At 47.5% G+C, this 14,746-nt stretch overlaps 1 protein-coding gene across 1 annotated transcript in view; it reads right to left on the reverse strand.

Moving 5' to 3' along the window:
• Positions 1 to 561: 561 nt before the first annotated feature.
• polr1c (RNA polymerase I and III subunit C) overlaps positions 562 to 14,746 on the reverse strand; it is a 51,797-nt gene continuing 37,612 nt past the window's right edge. Inside the window, exon 9 of the mRNA XM_043687338.1 lies at positions 562 to 693. Coding sequence (XP_043543273.1) covers positions 653 to 693 — 41 coding nt within the window. The 3' untranslated portion in view covers positions 562 to 652. The remainder of the gene's footprint in view (positions 694 to 14,746) is intronic.

The following is a 14,746-nucleotide window of genomic DNA, read 5'->3' on the forward strand; positions in this document are numbered from 1 at the left end:
GTCGCTGTGGGAGGCCGGGAGGTCACTGTGGGAGGCCGGGAAATCACTGCGCCAGGCCGGGAGGTCGCTGCACCAGGCCAGGAGGTCACTGCGCCAGGCCGGGAGGTCGCTGTGGGAGGCCAGGAGGTCGGGAGGTCGCTGCACCAGGCCAGGAGGTCACTGCGCCAGGCTGGGAGGTCCCTGTGGGAGGCCAGGAGGTCGCTGCGCCAGGCTGGGAGGTCACTGTGGGATGCCAGGAGGTCGCAGCGTTAGGGTGGGAGGTTGCTGTGGGAGGCCAAGAGGTAGTTGCGCCAGGCCAGGAGGTCGCTGCTCCAGGCCGGGAGGTCTCGGTGGGAGGCCATGAGATCACTGCGCCAGGCCAGGGGGTCCCTGTGGGAGGCCAGGAGGTCACTGTGCCAGGCTGGGAGGTTGCTGTGGGAGGCCGAGAGGTGGCTGTGGGAGGCCAGGAGGTAGCTGTGGCAGGCTGGGAGGTGGCTGTGGGAGGCCGGGAAGTCACTGTTGGAGGCCAGGAGAATACTGCGCCAGGCTGGGAGATCGCTGTGGGAGGCCAGGAGGTCGCTGTGCCAGGCTGGGAAGTTGCTGTGGGAGGCTGGGAGGTAGCTGTGGGAGGCCGGGAGGTGGCTGTGGGAGGCTGGGAGGTCACTGTGGGAGGTCAGATGGTCACTGTGCTAGGCCAGGAGTTGTCGCTGGAGGCTGGGAATTGAAGGAAAGAAAAGAAAAAGAAGGGGAAGAAAAAAAACACTAGGAGGATGAAAAAATGTATGGTTTTTCCAGCCAGTTTTCACTCTGAGATCTGAGTTGCTCACACCCTCATAACATCACCCCAACAGCAAATCACTCAACAAGAGTATCAGTCCCATCCTGCTCAACAGCAAATGGTCCATTTTGTACAGGGTCTCACCCGCCCCAGAACTGGTCCTGGTGCCTTCCTCTATCAGTTTTCCAGCCATGTGATCAATCACTCAGTTCTAAGTTTCTATGCTCACTACCTCCTGGGATTGGGAGTAATCCTTGGATGAATGTTGTGAAGGGCTCGTTCTCCTTCCAAATTCCCTGAACTCTGATTTCCCCTTCCTGCCTCTGCTATTATTACTGGGGTGGATGATGGTTTCTAGCTGATCCCCTTTCCCAGAGGAACGTCCTCCAGGTGCTCTGTGACATTCCTGACCCTGCCACCAACACAACATCCGAGAGTTATGTCTGTGGCCATAAAAACACCCAAACTAAAATACATTGTTATGTATGTTGTAGATTGTTATGACTCGATGAAGCTCTCAGCCTCCCAGATGCACCACAGTGACACCAGCCATTGCTTGAGCTTCAAAATCCAGAGATCAGTTTTCAGCAGCTGGAGCTACTTGCTGCATTTATGGCCATCCAGGTCACTGAGAGTCTCCACTGCTTCCCAAAGTCCCAACCGAGATGCTCTGCCATGCCCTAACTGTACTTCATTTACATTAACTTTATTTTACTTTGGCTGGTTTATATTAATTTTATTTTTCTTGACATTAACTTACACCCATTGATAAACATTAATGGTTCTAATGTCCAACAAATGCTTGACATATTTTACTAGTTGCAAAGAACATTACACAGAACCTCTCTTTCCTTGTGCATAAACCTAATCCACTACTCATTCATTCAGATGTAATTTCCTGACATGTGGTTTGAAAAACAGAAATGTAACTAAATCAAAATCACGTAGGTCACAGTGTACAAAGTACACAGCAGAAAGGCATTTCCCCGAAGAATAACATCCTTTCCAATTAACCTCCTGGCTCCTTTAACACTAAACAAATTAACAATAGAAAACCATGGAACTGAAGCCAGAGCCATACAACTCAGGGACAGTCGTTTGGACATATCTAGATCACTGTGCTTTTCAATACCTGTTAGTTCACACTCCTGATTTACTCCCAATACTATATTCTTGGCTGCTTTCAGGATGCCTACTTGCGGAACCCTTCAGAGAACATCTCCTGGACACAAGCATGAAGCAACCCCCCCCCCCCCGGCCGAACACTTTAACTCCCCCTCCCACTCTCCCAAGGAGATGTAAGTCCTTGGCCTCCTCCATCGCCACTCCCTTACCACCCTAAACCTGGAGAAAGAATGCCTCATCTTCCGCCTTGGGATCTGTCTTCCTCCCCAGTCCAACTCCCCTCTCATTTATCTCTCAGCCCCCTTGACCCACAAGCCTCATTCTGATGAAGGCCTTATGCCCGAAACATCGATTCTCCGACTGCTTGGATGCTGCCTGACCTGCTGTGCTTTTCCAGCCCACACTCTCAACACTGCTTTAACACTAAAGGCAGATTTCAAAACAAACCAGTTTGCTTTTCTACAACAAAATTGAGCAACAATTTATTCGTCTTACTGTGGTGTTTTTATGTCATTTATTGAACAATCTTCATTCTAGTCCGAGCTGGGTCACTGACTGGTACATATATTACTCAGAAATTGGTTATGTTCCTGAACAAAGGTTGGAGATGCAAGTTCAAATTCTACCAAGGCAGGCTAAATTAAACAAAGTTGGAATAGAAAGCTCACGTCAGTTATGGTGACCATGTAATAATTGAAATATCCTAAAGCATTTCATCTGGTTCACAAATTGAGAGGCGGCCATTAAAATGGTCAGTGAAAGAAAGAGAGCACAAAATGGAAGAAGTGGAATGCTGAGGTGCACTTCCCTCCTCTTCCACTAAGGGGAGCACACAGCTCTATCTCAGTGAACAAAGTTAAAAATCACACAACAACAGGTTTATTTGGAAGCACTAACTTTCAGAGTGCTGCTCCTTCATCAGGTGGATGTGGAGCAGGACCACATGACAAAAGAATTTATAGAAAAGATTAAAGTGTCAGGCAGCTGAAATATATTAAACAAACTTAGATTTGACATGTTTAATATATTTAATAACTGTTCCACCACCAGTTGGTGTTTATGGAAGAGAATTATAGAGTAATAGAGTCATACAGCATGGAAACAGATCCTTCGGTCCATCCAGTCCATGTCAACCATAATCTCAAATGAAACTAGTCCAACCTATCTGTGCTTTGCCCATACCCCTTCAAACATTTCTTTTACATGTACTTACCTAAATGTCTTTTAAATGTTGTGACTGTACCTGCATCCTCCACTTCCTCTGGAAGGTCATTCCACACACATCCCACTCTCTGTGTAAAGAAATTTCCCCCATGTCATTTTTAAATCTTTCTCCTCTCATTTTAAAAACATGCCCCCAGTCTTGAAGTAGCCCATTTTAGGGAAAAGATATCTGCCATTCACCTAATCTATACCCTTCATGATTTTATAAATATCTATAAAGTCATCTCTCAACCTCCAGTAATGTCATATCCCACGAATGAATAAAAGAACTAACTCAAAGTTTGTGCGAAGATTTGTAGCTCGGGTGCTCGTTGTTGTGATTCTGTTCGCCGAGCTGGAAGTTTTTGTTGCAAACGTTTCGTCTCCTGGCTAGGCGACATCATCAGTGCTTGGGAGCCTCCTGCGAAGCGCTTCTTTGATGTTTCCTCCGGTGTTTATAGTGGTCTGTCCCTGCCGCTTCCGGTTGTCAGTTTCAGCTGTCCGCTGTAGTGGTTGGTATATTGGGTCCAGGTCGATGTGTTTGTTGATGGAGTTTGTGGACGAACACATCGACCTGGACCCAATATACCAACCACTACAGCGGACAGCTGAAACTGACAACCGGAAGCGGCAGGGACAGACCACTATAAACACCGGAGGAAACATCAAAGAAGCGCTTCGCAGGAGGCTCCCAAGCACTGATGATGTCGCCTAGCCAGGGGACGAAACGTTTGCAACAAAAACTTCCAGCTCGGCGAACAGAACCACAACAAAAGAACTAACTGTTTCATTTCAGACTGTAAGGGGCCTATATTTGGCTTCACTAATCTTTTACTTTTTACATATACAGAAGCTCTTTTCTGTTCCTTACAAGCTTACTGTCATACTATATTATCTCCTCTTAACCTCTCAGTGTTCCTTACCTGAATTCTAAACTACCCCAAGTCATATCTTGAGTATTTCCAGCATTTTTTGCTTTTTATCTAGAAACCCTGACTTTAAAGTAACTGGTGTTGTCCATTGAAAGGCCAATTACCCTGATCTTAAGATGAACACATTGGATGTAAACTCCTGAAGAAACTGTTATTGTCTTGATGCTCTCTGCTCTAAAATTTACTGGTGAGAAGGTCTCACGTGTGTCGCTAGTATGTACCCTCCCTCCAGGGCTATCAATAGGACAAGCCACAGGCATGGGCTCCAAAACATTCCTGGGCTGAGCTGCATTGGTTACAGATTACACCCACATTCCAGTCTTGCCTGAAGGTCCTTCCTCCTCGGTCATTCCATTCCAACATCACAAAGAGTGGAAGTCTGAAACTGAGCCAGTGTTGATAAGCAGTTCTCTATAACTCTCCTGTAGGGCATTTCAACCTTTTAATATTCCTGGCAATTGCACGTAGTGTCCTTGAGACCCTTTGGGAAAAGGAGAAGGCGGATCCTGTTGAGCGATTCCCCGGGCAGATGGTCAAAGTCATTTAGCAGAATGCCTCATTGCCAGAACTTTCCAACAAGCACCAAGACATGGTTTTGCTGGTGGTGAGAAGGGCTCTCACTGCACACCCGGACTCTCTGCCGCACCGCACGCTGCCGCCGAAGCGGCTGCAGGGGGGGGACGAGACTGTCACACACCTCCTTCTGGAATGTGCCTATGCAAAGGAAGTCTGGAGAGGAATGCAGTGGTGTTTGTCGAGGTTCGTCCCGAGCAGCGCCGTGACGTGGGGCTCCGTGCTCTACGGTCTGTTCCCCGGGATGCACACCGAGACGAGCATCAACTGTGCCTGGAGGATCATCAACTCGGTGAAAGACGCTCTTTGGTCTGTCTGAAATCTGTTGGTCTTCCAGCTGAAGGAGTTGACCCTGACTGAATATTACAGACTGGCACATTCCAAGGTCCAGGACTACGTGTTGAGTGATGTGCTGAAGCTTGGGGCAGCTGCCGCCAAGGCGCGGTGGGGAAAGACCACTGTGTAAGGTCTGCCTGCCTAAGAAGAACAGGGGGCCCACCCAGAAATTGGGCCCTGCTGACACCTCAGCTAAAAATCTGGATGGTCAATGTACAGACCTGTATATACGAATTATTAATTCCGATCTCTGTATGTAAAGAAATGCAATGTGTGCATAAGAATGGCATGACCAATTGTATAGATATCAAAATAAATTTATGAATAAAGTATATTTTTGAAATAAAAAAAAATCCTGGCAATTGCACAAGTTTCTTGTTTACTTTTTAAATGTTTTTCCTGCATATGAAAAAATCACTGTGACTTACTAGGTTTCAAGTTGTTTGTCAGCCAATTAGCAAAGACGCTCTTTGGTCTGTCTGAAATCTGTTGGTCTTCCAGGTGAAGGAGTTGACCCTGACTGAATGTTACAGACTGGCACATTCCAAGGTCCAGGACTACGTGTTGAGGGGCGTGCTGAAGCTTGGGGCAGCTGCCGCCAAGGCGCGGTGGGGAAAGACCACTGTGTAAGGTCTGCCTGCCGAAGAAGAACAGGGGGCCCACCCAGAAATTGGGCCCCGCTGACACCTCAGCTAAAAATCTGGATGGTCAATGTACAGACCTGTATATACGAATGATTAATTCCGATCTCTGTATGTAAAGAAATGCAATGTGTGCATAAGAATGGCATGACCAATTGTATAGATATCAAAATAATTTTATGAATATATTTTTGAAATAAAAAAAAATTCCTGGCAATTGCACAAGTTTCTTGTTTACTTTTTAAATGTTTTTCCTGCATATGAAAAAATCACTGTGACTTACTAGGTTTCAAGTTGTTTGTCAGCCAATTAGCCTCAGTGCAACCTATAAAATGGCCTCAGAAATTAACAAATGGGCACAAAATGGAGCTGGCTGGATGAAGTACACAAGGCTGAAGTACCGGTTCCTCCCACTAAGGGGAGCACCCGAACCATGAGCAGCTTTAAAACCAGACTGAATCAACAGAACTCGAAGAGTGTGATGCTGGAAAAGCACAGCCAGTCAGGTAGCTTCCCAGGTGCAGGAGAATCGATGTTTTAGGCATAAGCCCTTCATCAGGAATGAAGCTTGTGGGCTAAGGGGGCTGAAAGATAAATGGGAGGGGAATGGGGCTGGGGAAACGTAGCTGGGAATGTGATAGGCAGATGGAGGTGGGGGTGAATGTGATAGCGTGGAGCGGATAGGTGGGAAGGAAGGTGGGTAGGTAGGATAGTCCTTGGCTGGTTGGGAGGGGGAGTTAAAGTATTCGGCCACAGGGAGATGGGGTTGATTAGTGCATGTGTCCCAGAGATGTTCCCTGAAACATTCCGCAAGTTGGCATCCTGTCTTCCCAATGTAGAGGAGACCACATCGGGAGAAAGTGAGGACTGTAGATGCTGGAGATCAGAGCTGAAAATGTGTTGCTGGAAAAGCGCAGCAGGTCAGGCAGCATCCAAGGAGCAGGAGAATCGACGTTTCGGGCATGAAGAAGGGCTCATGCCCGAAACATCGATTCTCCTGCTCCTTGGATGTTACAAGACCACATCGGGAGCAATGGACACGGTAGATGACGTGTGGAAGTACAGGTAAATCTCTTTGGATGTGGAAGGATCCTTTGGGGTCATGGACGGAGGTAAGGGAGGAGGTGTGGGTGCAGGTTTTGCACTTCTTGCAGTGGCAGGGTAAGTGCTGGGAGGGGAGGGTGGGTTGGTGGGTGGCGCAGACCCAACAAGGGAGTTGTGGAGGCAATGGTATTTCCCACATGGTTGATGATGCCCTCCAGCACATCTCCTCCACTTCCTGAAAATGTCCCCACCCACGTGGTCAACGTTGCTCTCCAGTGCATCTCCTCCATTTCCTTCACCTCCGTCCTTGAACCCCATCCCTCCAATCCCAACAAGGACAGAACGCCCCGGTCCTCATCTTCCACCCCACCAAGCTCCAGGTATATTGCATTATTGTTTGCCATTTCTGCCACCTACAAACAGACCTCACCACCAGGGATACGTTTCCCTCTCCACCCCTCTTTGCATTCTGGAGAGACCATTCTCTCCGTGACTCCCATGTTAGATCCACGCCCCCTACCAACTCACCCTCTGTCCAAGGTCCCAAAGGATCTGACAGAGATTTAGAGTCATAGAGATGTACAGCACAGAAACAGACCCTTCCGTCCAACCCGTCCATGCCAACCAGATTCCAACCCAATCTAGTCCCACCTTCCAGCACCCGGCCCATATCCCTCCAAACCCCTTCTATTCATATACCCATCCAGATGCCTTTTAAATGTCGCAATTGAACCAGCCTCCACCAGTTCCTCTGGCAGCCTATTCCACAAATGCACCACCCCCTGCGTGAAAAAATTGCCCCTTAGGTCTCTTTTATATCTTTCCCCTCTCACCCTAAACCTATGCCCTCTAGTTCTGGACTTCCACACCTCGGGGAAAAGACCTTGTCTATTTACCCTATCCATGCCCCTCAGGATTTTATAAACCTCTATAAGGTCATCCCTCAGCCTCCGACGCTCAAAGGAAAACAGCCCCAGCCTATTCAACCTCTCCCTGTAGCTCAAATCCTCCAACCCTGGCAACATCCTTGCAAATCATTTCTGAACAATTTCAAGTTTCACAACATCTTTCCGATAGGAAGGAGACCAGAATTGCGCACAATATTCCAAAAGTGGCCTCACCGATGTCCTGTACAGCCGCAACATGACCTCCCAACTCCTGTACTCGATACTCTGACCAATAAAGGAAAGCATACCAAACACCTTCTTCACTATCCTATTTCATGGAGCTATGAACCTGTACTCCAAGGTCTCTTTGTTCAGCAACACTCCCGAGAGTCTTACCATTAAGTGTGTAAGTCCTGCTAAGATTTGCTTTTCCAAAATGCAGCACCTCACATTTATTGAAAAACTCTATCTGCCACTTCTCAGCCCATTGGCCCATCTGGTCAAGATCCTGTTGTAACGTGAGGTAACCCTCTTCGCTGTCCACTACACCTCCAATTTCGGTGTCATCTGCAAACTCACTAACTATTCCTCCTCTGTTCACATCCAAATCATTTATATAAATGATGACAAGTAGTGGACCCAGCACCGATCCTTGTGGCACTCCACTGGTCACAGGCCTCCAGTCTGAAAAGCAACCCTCACCACCCTCTATCTTCTACCTTTGAGCCAGTTCTGTATCCAAATGGCGAGTTCTCCCTGTATTCCATGAAATCTAACCTTGCTAATCAGGTTCCCATGGAGAACCTTGTCAAATGCCTTACTGAAGTCCATATAGATCACATCTACCGCTCTGCCCTAATCAATCCTCTGTGTTACTTCTTCAAAAACTCAATCAAGTTTGCGAGACATGTTTTCCCACCCACAAAGCCATGTTGACTATTCCTAATCAGTCCTTGCCTTTCCAAATACATGTACATCCTGTGCCTCAGATTTCCCTCCAGCAACTTGCCCACTGCTGACGTCAGGCTCTCCGGTCTATAGTTCCCTGGCTTGTCCTTACCACTTTTTTTAAACAATGGTACCATGTTAGCCAACCTACAGTCTTCCGGCACCTCACCCGTGACTATTGATGATACAAATATCTCAGTAAGAGGCCCAGCAATCACTTCTCTAGCTTCCCACAGAGTTCTAGATTTACTTGTGCTTCCACACATCATCTACTGTGTCTGTTGCTCCCGATGTGGTCTCCTCTATATTGGGGAGAGAGGATGCCAACTTGCAGAACGTTTCACAGAACACCTCTGGGAGACACACATTACACAACCCCAATCCCCGTGGCTGAACACTTTAACTCCCCCTCTAACTCTGCCTGGGCCTCCTCCATCGCCAAACCCATCCCCCAATGCCTGGAAGAAGAACGACTCATCTTCCACCTTGGGATCTTCCAATCATACAGGATCAATGTGCCTTGGGCCACAAGCCTCATTCCTGATAAAAGGCTTATGCTCGAAACGTCGATTCTCCTGCTCCTTGACTGCCTGACCGTCTGTGTTTTTCCAGCACCACACTCTGCGACTATAATCTCCAGTATCTGCAGATGTTGCTTTCTCCTGAATCTACAGGAGCTCCATTTCCAAATGCTGCTCTGTTGTTACTCCCTTAGCTTTGCTGGGCATCACAACTAAATAGGTAAACTCAGTACCATGTCTTCTCTCAATCAGTCTCTCTCACTCAGCTCCAATCTCTCAGTCTCTCTCCTTCTCAACTCCTATCTCTCAGTCCATCTCAGCTCCATTCTCTGTCACTTTCTGAACCCCATCCCCAAATCTCACTCACTGAGCCCCGATCAGTTTTTCTCTCAAAACCTCCCTTTCAGTCTCACACCCTCCCAGTGTCCCTATCCCTCAGGGTCTCACTTTCTTTCTGAGCTTCTATCCCTCAGTTTCCCTTTCTCTCAGCCCCTATTCTCCAGTCTCACTCTTACTCCGAGCATATCCCTTGGTCACCCCCTCCCAATGAGCCTCTCACCCTCTGACTCTCTCTCTCTCTCTGAGCTCCTACCCTCAATCTTACTCTCTTCCTAAGTCCCAATCCCTCAGACTTACTCTGAGTCCTTATCCCTCAGCGTTTGTCTCTCCGTCTCACACTCACACAGCCCCATCCCTCAGTCTCTCTTTCACCCCAAGTCCTGATTTCTCAGTCATTCCTCATGTCCCTATCCCTGTCTCTCTCTCTCTGCAAGCCTCTATCCCTCACTGTCTTTAAGTGTCTATCCATCAGACTCTCTCTCTCTCTCCCCCTGAAGTCTTATTCCTCAGTCACACATCACCACTTCTTCATGATAAGCAACCCAGTCCTGAATTCTCTCAACCTGAAGGAACAGTCAGATCTAAGGGTCCCTGGGAGAGGGCTGTGCGCGCTATGAAGGTGCAGAATTACCATTTCTTGATGCTCCGCATTGCAATGTTGTCATATTTCATGGCAGCCATTTGATGGATGGTACGTGGACACATCACTATGCTGATTGATTGGACACCAACAACATTGATGATTGGCCGAGGTGTCACCACGGGGAAAGCAACACAGAAATCATAAGCTCCCCAAGCTCCTGGGTAATTCAATAAAGGGCAAGACTTGCAAATACTCCTTTTGTTAGAACATGTCCCTGTATATGAACCTATGTCAGGTCTTGCAAGGATAAATGAGTCACATCGCAAATTCAATTTGTTATTTTGAAGTTCTAAACTGTGATGCGGCTCCAAACATACCTTCCTGCACTATTCATTGCACCCCTGGCCTGATTGTAATGGCCGAGTTGGGGATATGCTGGACCCAAGAATGTAGACTGTGTTGCAAATATGATTCTGATGATGGTCCACGGTGCCTCATGGATTCCCAGTTATCTTGAGTTGCTGGATCTCTCGGAAGCCCATCCTGTTTGGGACGGTGATAGTGCTACACAACACAATGGAAAGTATACTTAACGTGAAATATAGAAACATGGAAAATAGGTGCAGGAGTAGACCATTTGTCCCTTCAAGCCTGCACCTCCATTCAATATGATCATGGCTGATCATGGAATCTCACTACCTCTTTCCCACTTTTTCTCCACACCCCTTGATTCTTTCAGCTGCAAGGGCCACTCCAGCTCCCTTTTGAATATATCTAATGAACACCTTCCTGTGGGAGAGAATTCCAATGTTTCACAATTCTCTGAGTGAGGAAAATCTTCCTCATCTTAGTCCTAAATGGCTTACCCCTTATTTTTAGGCAGTGATCCCTAGTTCTAGGCTTCCCCAACATCGGGAACTCTCTTCCCACATCTAGCCTGTCCAGTCCCATCAGGATTTTAAATGTTTCTACGAGATCCTCCCCTCATTCTTCTAAATTCCAGCGAGTAGTTAAAGGTGGGAGTTTGTCTCCATGAGGACTGTGTGGTGGTCATTCTTACTGGTACTGTCAGGAACAGATATATCTGTGACAGGGACTAATAAAGTTTTGGTTAGGTAGTAGTCTCAAGCAACATTAAATTTCGTTTATGGTTGAGACATGGTCAAAATGAATGCTAGAAGAGGTTGGAGGGGCACAAATTCCTATTTTGAAGAAGACTTTAATGTTGAATTTTATTTTTTTTTCCTTATTTTTCTACTTTATACCTTAGATTTTATACCTTTATACCTCAGATGGCACCAGGAATGGTAACATTCACTGTGTCTCTGTACTTGACTACACATGACAATAAAGTCGAATTCTAATTCCCTGATAAATGATAGACTGAGCCACCTAATCTTCACCTTATGCAAAGAGTCAAAATGCTGGTTCTGAATAATCCTGATGCTCTCAAGGACAAAAAGGGATTTCTGTTCTGTGTCCTATATCACATTTTTCCAGTCAGAGATCATGGAAAGGGGACATGGTTAGAGGAGATGGAAGAGAAAACTGGAGGGAGGGGAAAATATATCCAGCGACTTTGTGTTTATAATAATTAGTATTAAGTTAAGGAACCTCATGGAATGGTTTTGTGTAATAGCTCTGTGTCTGAAAGCAGAGAGCAGCCAGAGACAGCGTAACCTCAGTCTGTTTGAAACTAACTCCAAACCTTCCCAGCAAGCATTCCAATCATCCCACCGCCCACCATCCCCCACGTCAATCTCATCAGCGCACACTCCCTGTTGCCTCGTAACAGAATTTTCTCTCCCGACAGACAGAATTAGCTCGGAAATAATTGGGACAGAAGTCATCCTTCTGTGTTTGGGAATGGTTATGGTATCCCTTTCTCCTGAGAGAGCTCCTTGTGTCCCACCTCTGGGTAAACTATCCTGGATATTGAATTGAGAAGGCAGTGTGTTTTGAACTCCTTGAAGGGAAGGGGGAAGGGCTGTTTGCAGAAAAGATCACTCAGCCAAAGCAGTTGCAAGCTGCAAACCCACTAAGTAAAGCTTGCATTGGCAAAACTGCTGGGTAACAGATGGGGGAAATAACAGAAAGGGTCTTACACAATAAGCGTGCTGTGTAAAAGAGGCCCCCTTCCCTCCTTTGTGAAATAACTCTACAGAGACTGGTATCCTATCACTTTGAGTCACTCTTTCTATGTAGAGACTCCTTAACACTGATCCAGCTCCCTCAGAGACAGCTCTCAGAGTGAACAGAATCGCTGACACGCCTGGGTTTTTTTTATTTTATTAAACATTATAAGTTAAAAACAAATAATTAACTTTAACAGCTGTATACAGAGAAAGAGCAATTTACAAGGGAGAGGAGTGGCAAGGCTAGACCCCAAACCCCACCATTCAGCCAGTTTCCAGGGAAATGAGGACAAACCTCAAATCCCACTTTCAGTCATCACAAAAGTAACAGTACCAAACACATACAAGACAGTGCAATTCAGATAAGAAACAGTGCATAGAATACAAAATCCTCCCCTCCCCTCCCCACCCAATCAAGCCTCCTGTCCCTCCCACCTTCCGGCTACTCTAAGGCAGCCAGCCCCTACGCATCTTCTAGCTCCTGCTCCGCACCATGCCCCTTCCGGCTCTCGGTCTGCCCTGACAGCCCGCCCTGTTTACCCACACCCCCTCCCAGGATGACAGCGATCAGGACGGCCTACCAACCTGCGGCTTCTCTATCTGCCATTCACACCTTCCAGCCACTTCAAGGACAGCCCGCCCTGGTATTTGCCTGGGGAGACAGCACTGAGGATGGCCTACCCGCCTACCGGCTCTCGGTCTGACCCTATGTACCGTCTGATTCTTGCCCACCCCGACGCGCCATCCGGCCTGTGGACTGCCCTGACATACCTTCCAGCCAGCTCTAGGACAGCCCATCCCCTTCCATGGGATGACGGCGCACGGGGCAGCCCACAAGCCTTCCAGATCTCTGTCTGCCCCTACCCACCTTCTGGCTCTCGGCTGCTCTGACACACCTTCCGACCACCTCTAGGACAGCCCATCCCGATTATCTCTTCTCGGGACGACAGCGCTCAGAACGGCCGACCCACCTTCCGGCTCTCAGGGCGACTGGCATCAGGGCGACCTACCCACCTTCTGGCTTTCGGGGCAGCCTACCCACCTTCCGGTGCACAGGACGGCGTACCCACCCTCGCCTCTCGGGGTGACAGCTTTCAGGACGACCTACGAGCCTCCCAGCTCACAGTGAGGCCTGACAGACCCAGGGACACAAGACAGTGCAGGTGATAAATGCAATAGCCAACAAAACAGAGTCAATTATCAACAAACAAAGTCCATTACCATAAACAGTTCTCTTTGAAATGCAGAGTCCATTCCCAGGAATAGAGTCCACCCCAGTATGCAGAATGCATTGTCACAGATACAGTCCACAATGGTATGCAGAGTCTACTGCTGAAGGCAGCAAATACACACCCCACAACACACCAATAGGTGTTCAGTCTCCATAGAGGTTCTGGATCAGTGGTGCTGGAAGAGCACAGCAATTCAGGCAGCATCCGAGGACAGGCAAAATCGACGTTTCGGGCAAAAGCCCTTCATCAGGAATAATTCCTGATGAAGGGCTTTTGCCCGAAACGTCGATTTTGCCTGTCCTTGGATGCTGCCTGAATTGCTGTGCTCTTCCAGCACCACTGATCCAGAATCTGGTTTCCAGCATCTGCAGTCATTGTTTTTACCTTTTAGTCTCCACAGAGTCCTAGTTAATCCACAGGAACACAGTACATTGTGAAGGTGCAGCTAACTCACAGGGGTTTGGTCCACTCTCAAAGACAGAGTCCACTCCTGAACTCCAGGACACAGCAAATGCTCACCTCCCAGCACACACACAGAAATCTAGTCTTTACAGAGGCCTACCCTCAGGAACAGCTCATCTGGAAAGATGCATTTTTCTTCACAGGGGCTCAGTCCAAACACAAAAAATTGAAAACAAATTCAAAAGAGAGAAAACCAGAATGCAAGGGCTGAGCCCTGCCACAAAATCAGCATAATCCTTTTCTCAAAGTAAAAGAGGAAGGAGTAACACACAGGCTGTAACCAGCCAGTAAAACAACACTTCCCCAATGAGAACTGAGTTACACTTGTAACACAAAATCTGTTTAAATCAGCCAGTTTAGAATCAGTCCTCAATAAAAAGGAATACCAAAATATAAGCACTACCACCGTTAGGCAGTAGTGTGGGGGAAGAAAAAGTTAAAAAAAAAGAAATACAAGTTCACAAACTGGCTATACAGTTCAGCCAGTTTAGGAATCGTGTTCCCCAAAATAAAAGCAGAAACCAACAGTCGTAGTATACACTGGATGTAGGCAGCCAGATCAGAATCAGTCCCCGACACAAACAGAGTGCCCTTGATAATGAGCCAACTCACAGAGTGAACAGAATCTCTGACACACCTGTTTTTATATATTGTATTAAACAATACAGAACTGAAAATGTGTTGCTGGAAAAGCGCAGCAGGTCAGGCAGCATTCCAGGGAACAGGAGAATCGACGTTTCGGGCATAAGCCCTTCTTCAGGAATGAGGAAAGTGTGTCTTGCAGGCTAAGATAAAAGGTAGGGAGGAGGGACTTGGGGGAGGGGCGTCGGAAATGTGATAGGTGGAAAGAGGTCAAGGTGAGGGTGTTAGGTCAGACTGGGGTGGGGGCGGAGAGGTCGGGAAGAAGATTGCAGGTTAGGAAGGCGGTGCTGAATTCGATGGATTTGACTGAGACAAGGTGGGGGGAGGGGAAATGAGGAAACTGGTGAAACCCGAGTTCATCCCTTGTGGTTGGAGGGTCCCTAGGC

This window comes from Chiloscyllium plagiosum, chromosome 3, assembly GCF_004010195.1.
Source record: "Chiloscyllium plagiosum isolate BGI_BamShark_2017 chromosome 3, ASM401019v2, whole genome shotgun sequence".
In the NCBI taxonomy this organism is placed as follows: Eukaryota; Metazoa; Chordata; class Chondrichthyes; order Orectolobiformes; family Hemiscylliidae; genus Chiloscyllium; species Chiloscyllium plagiosum.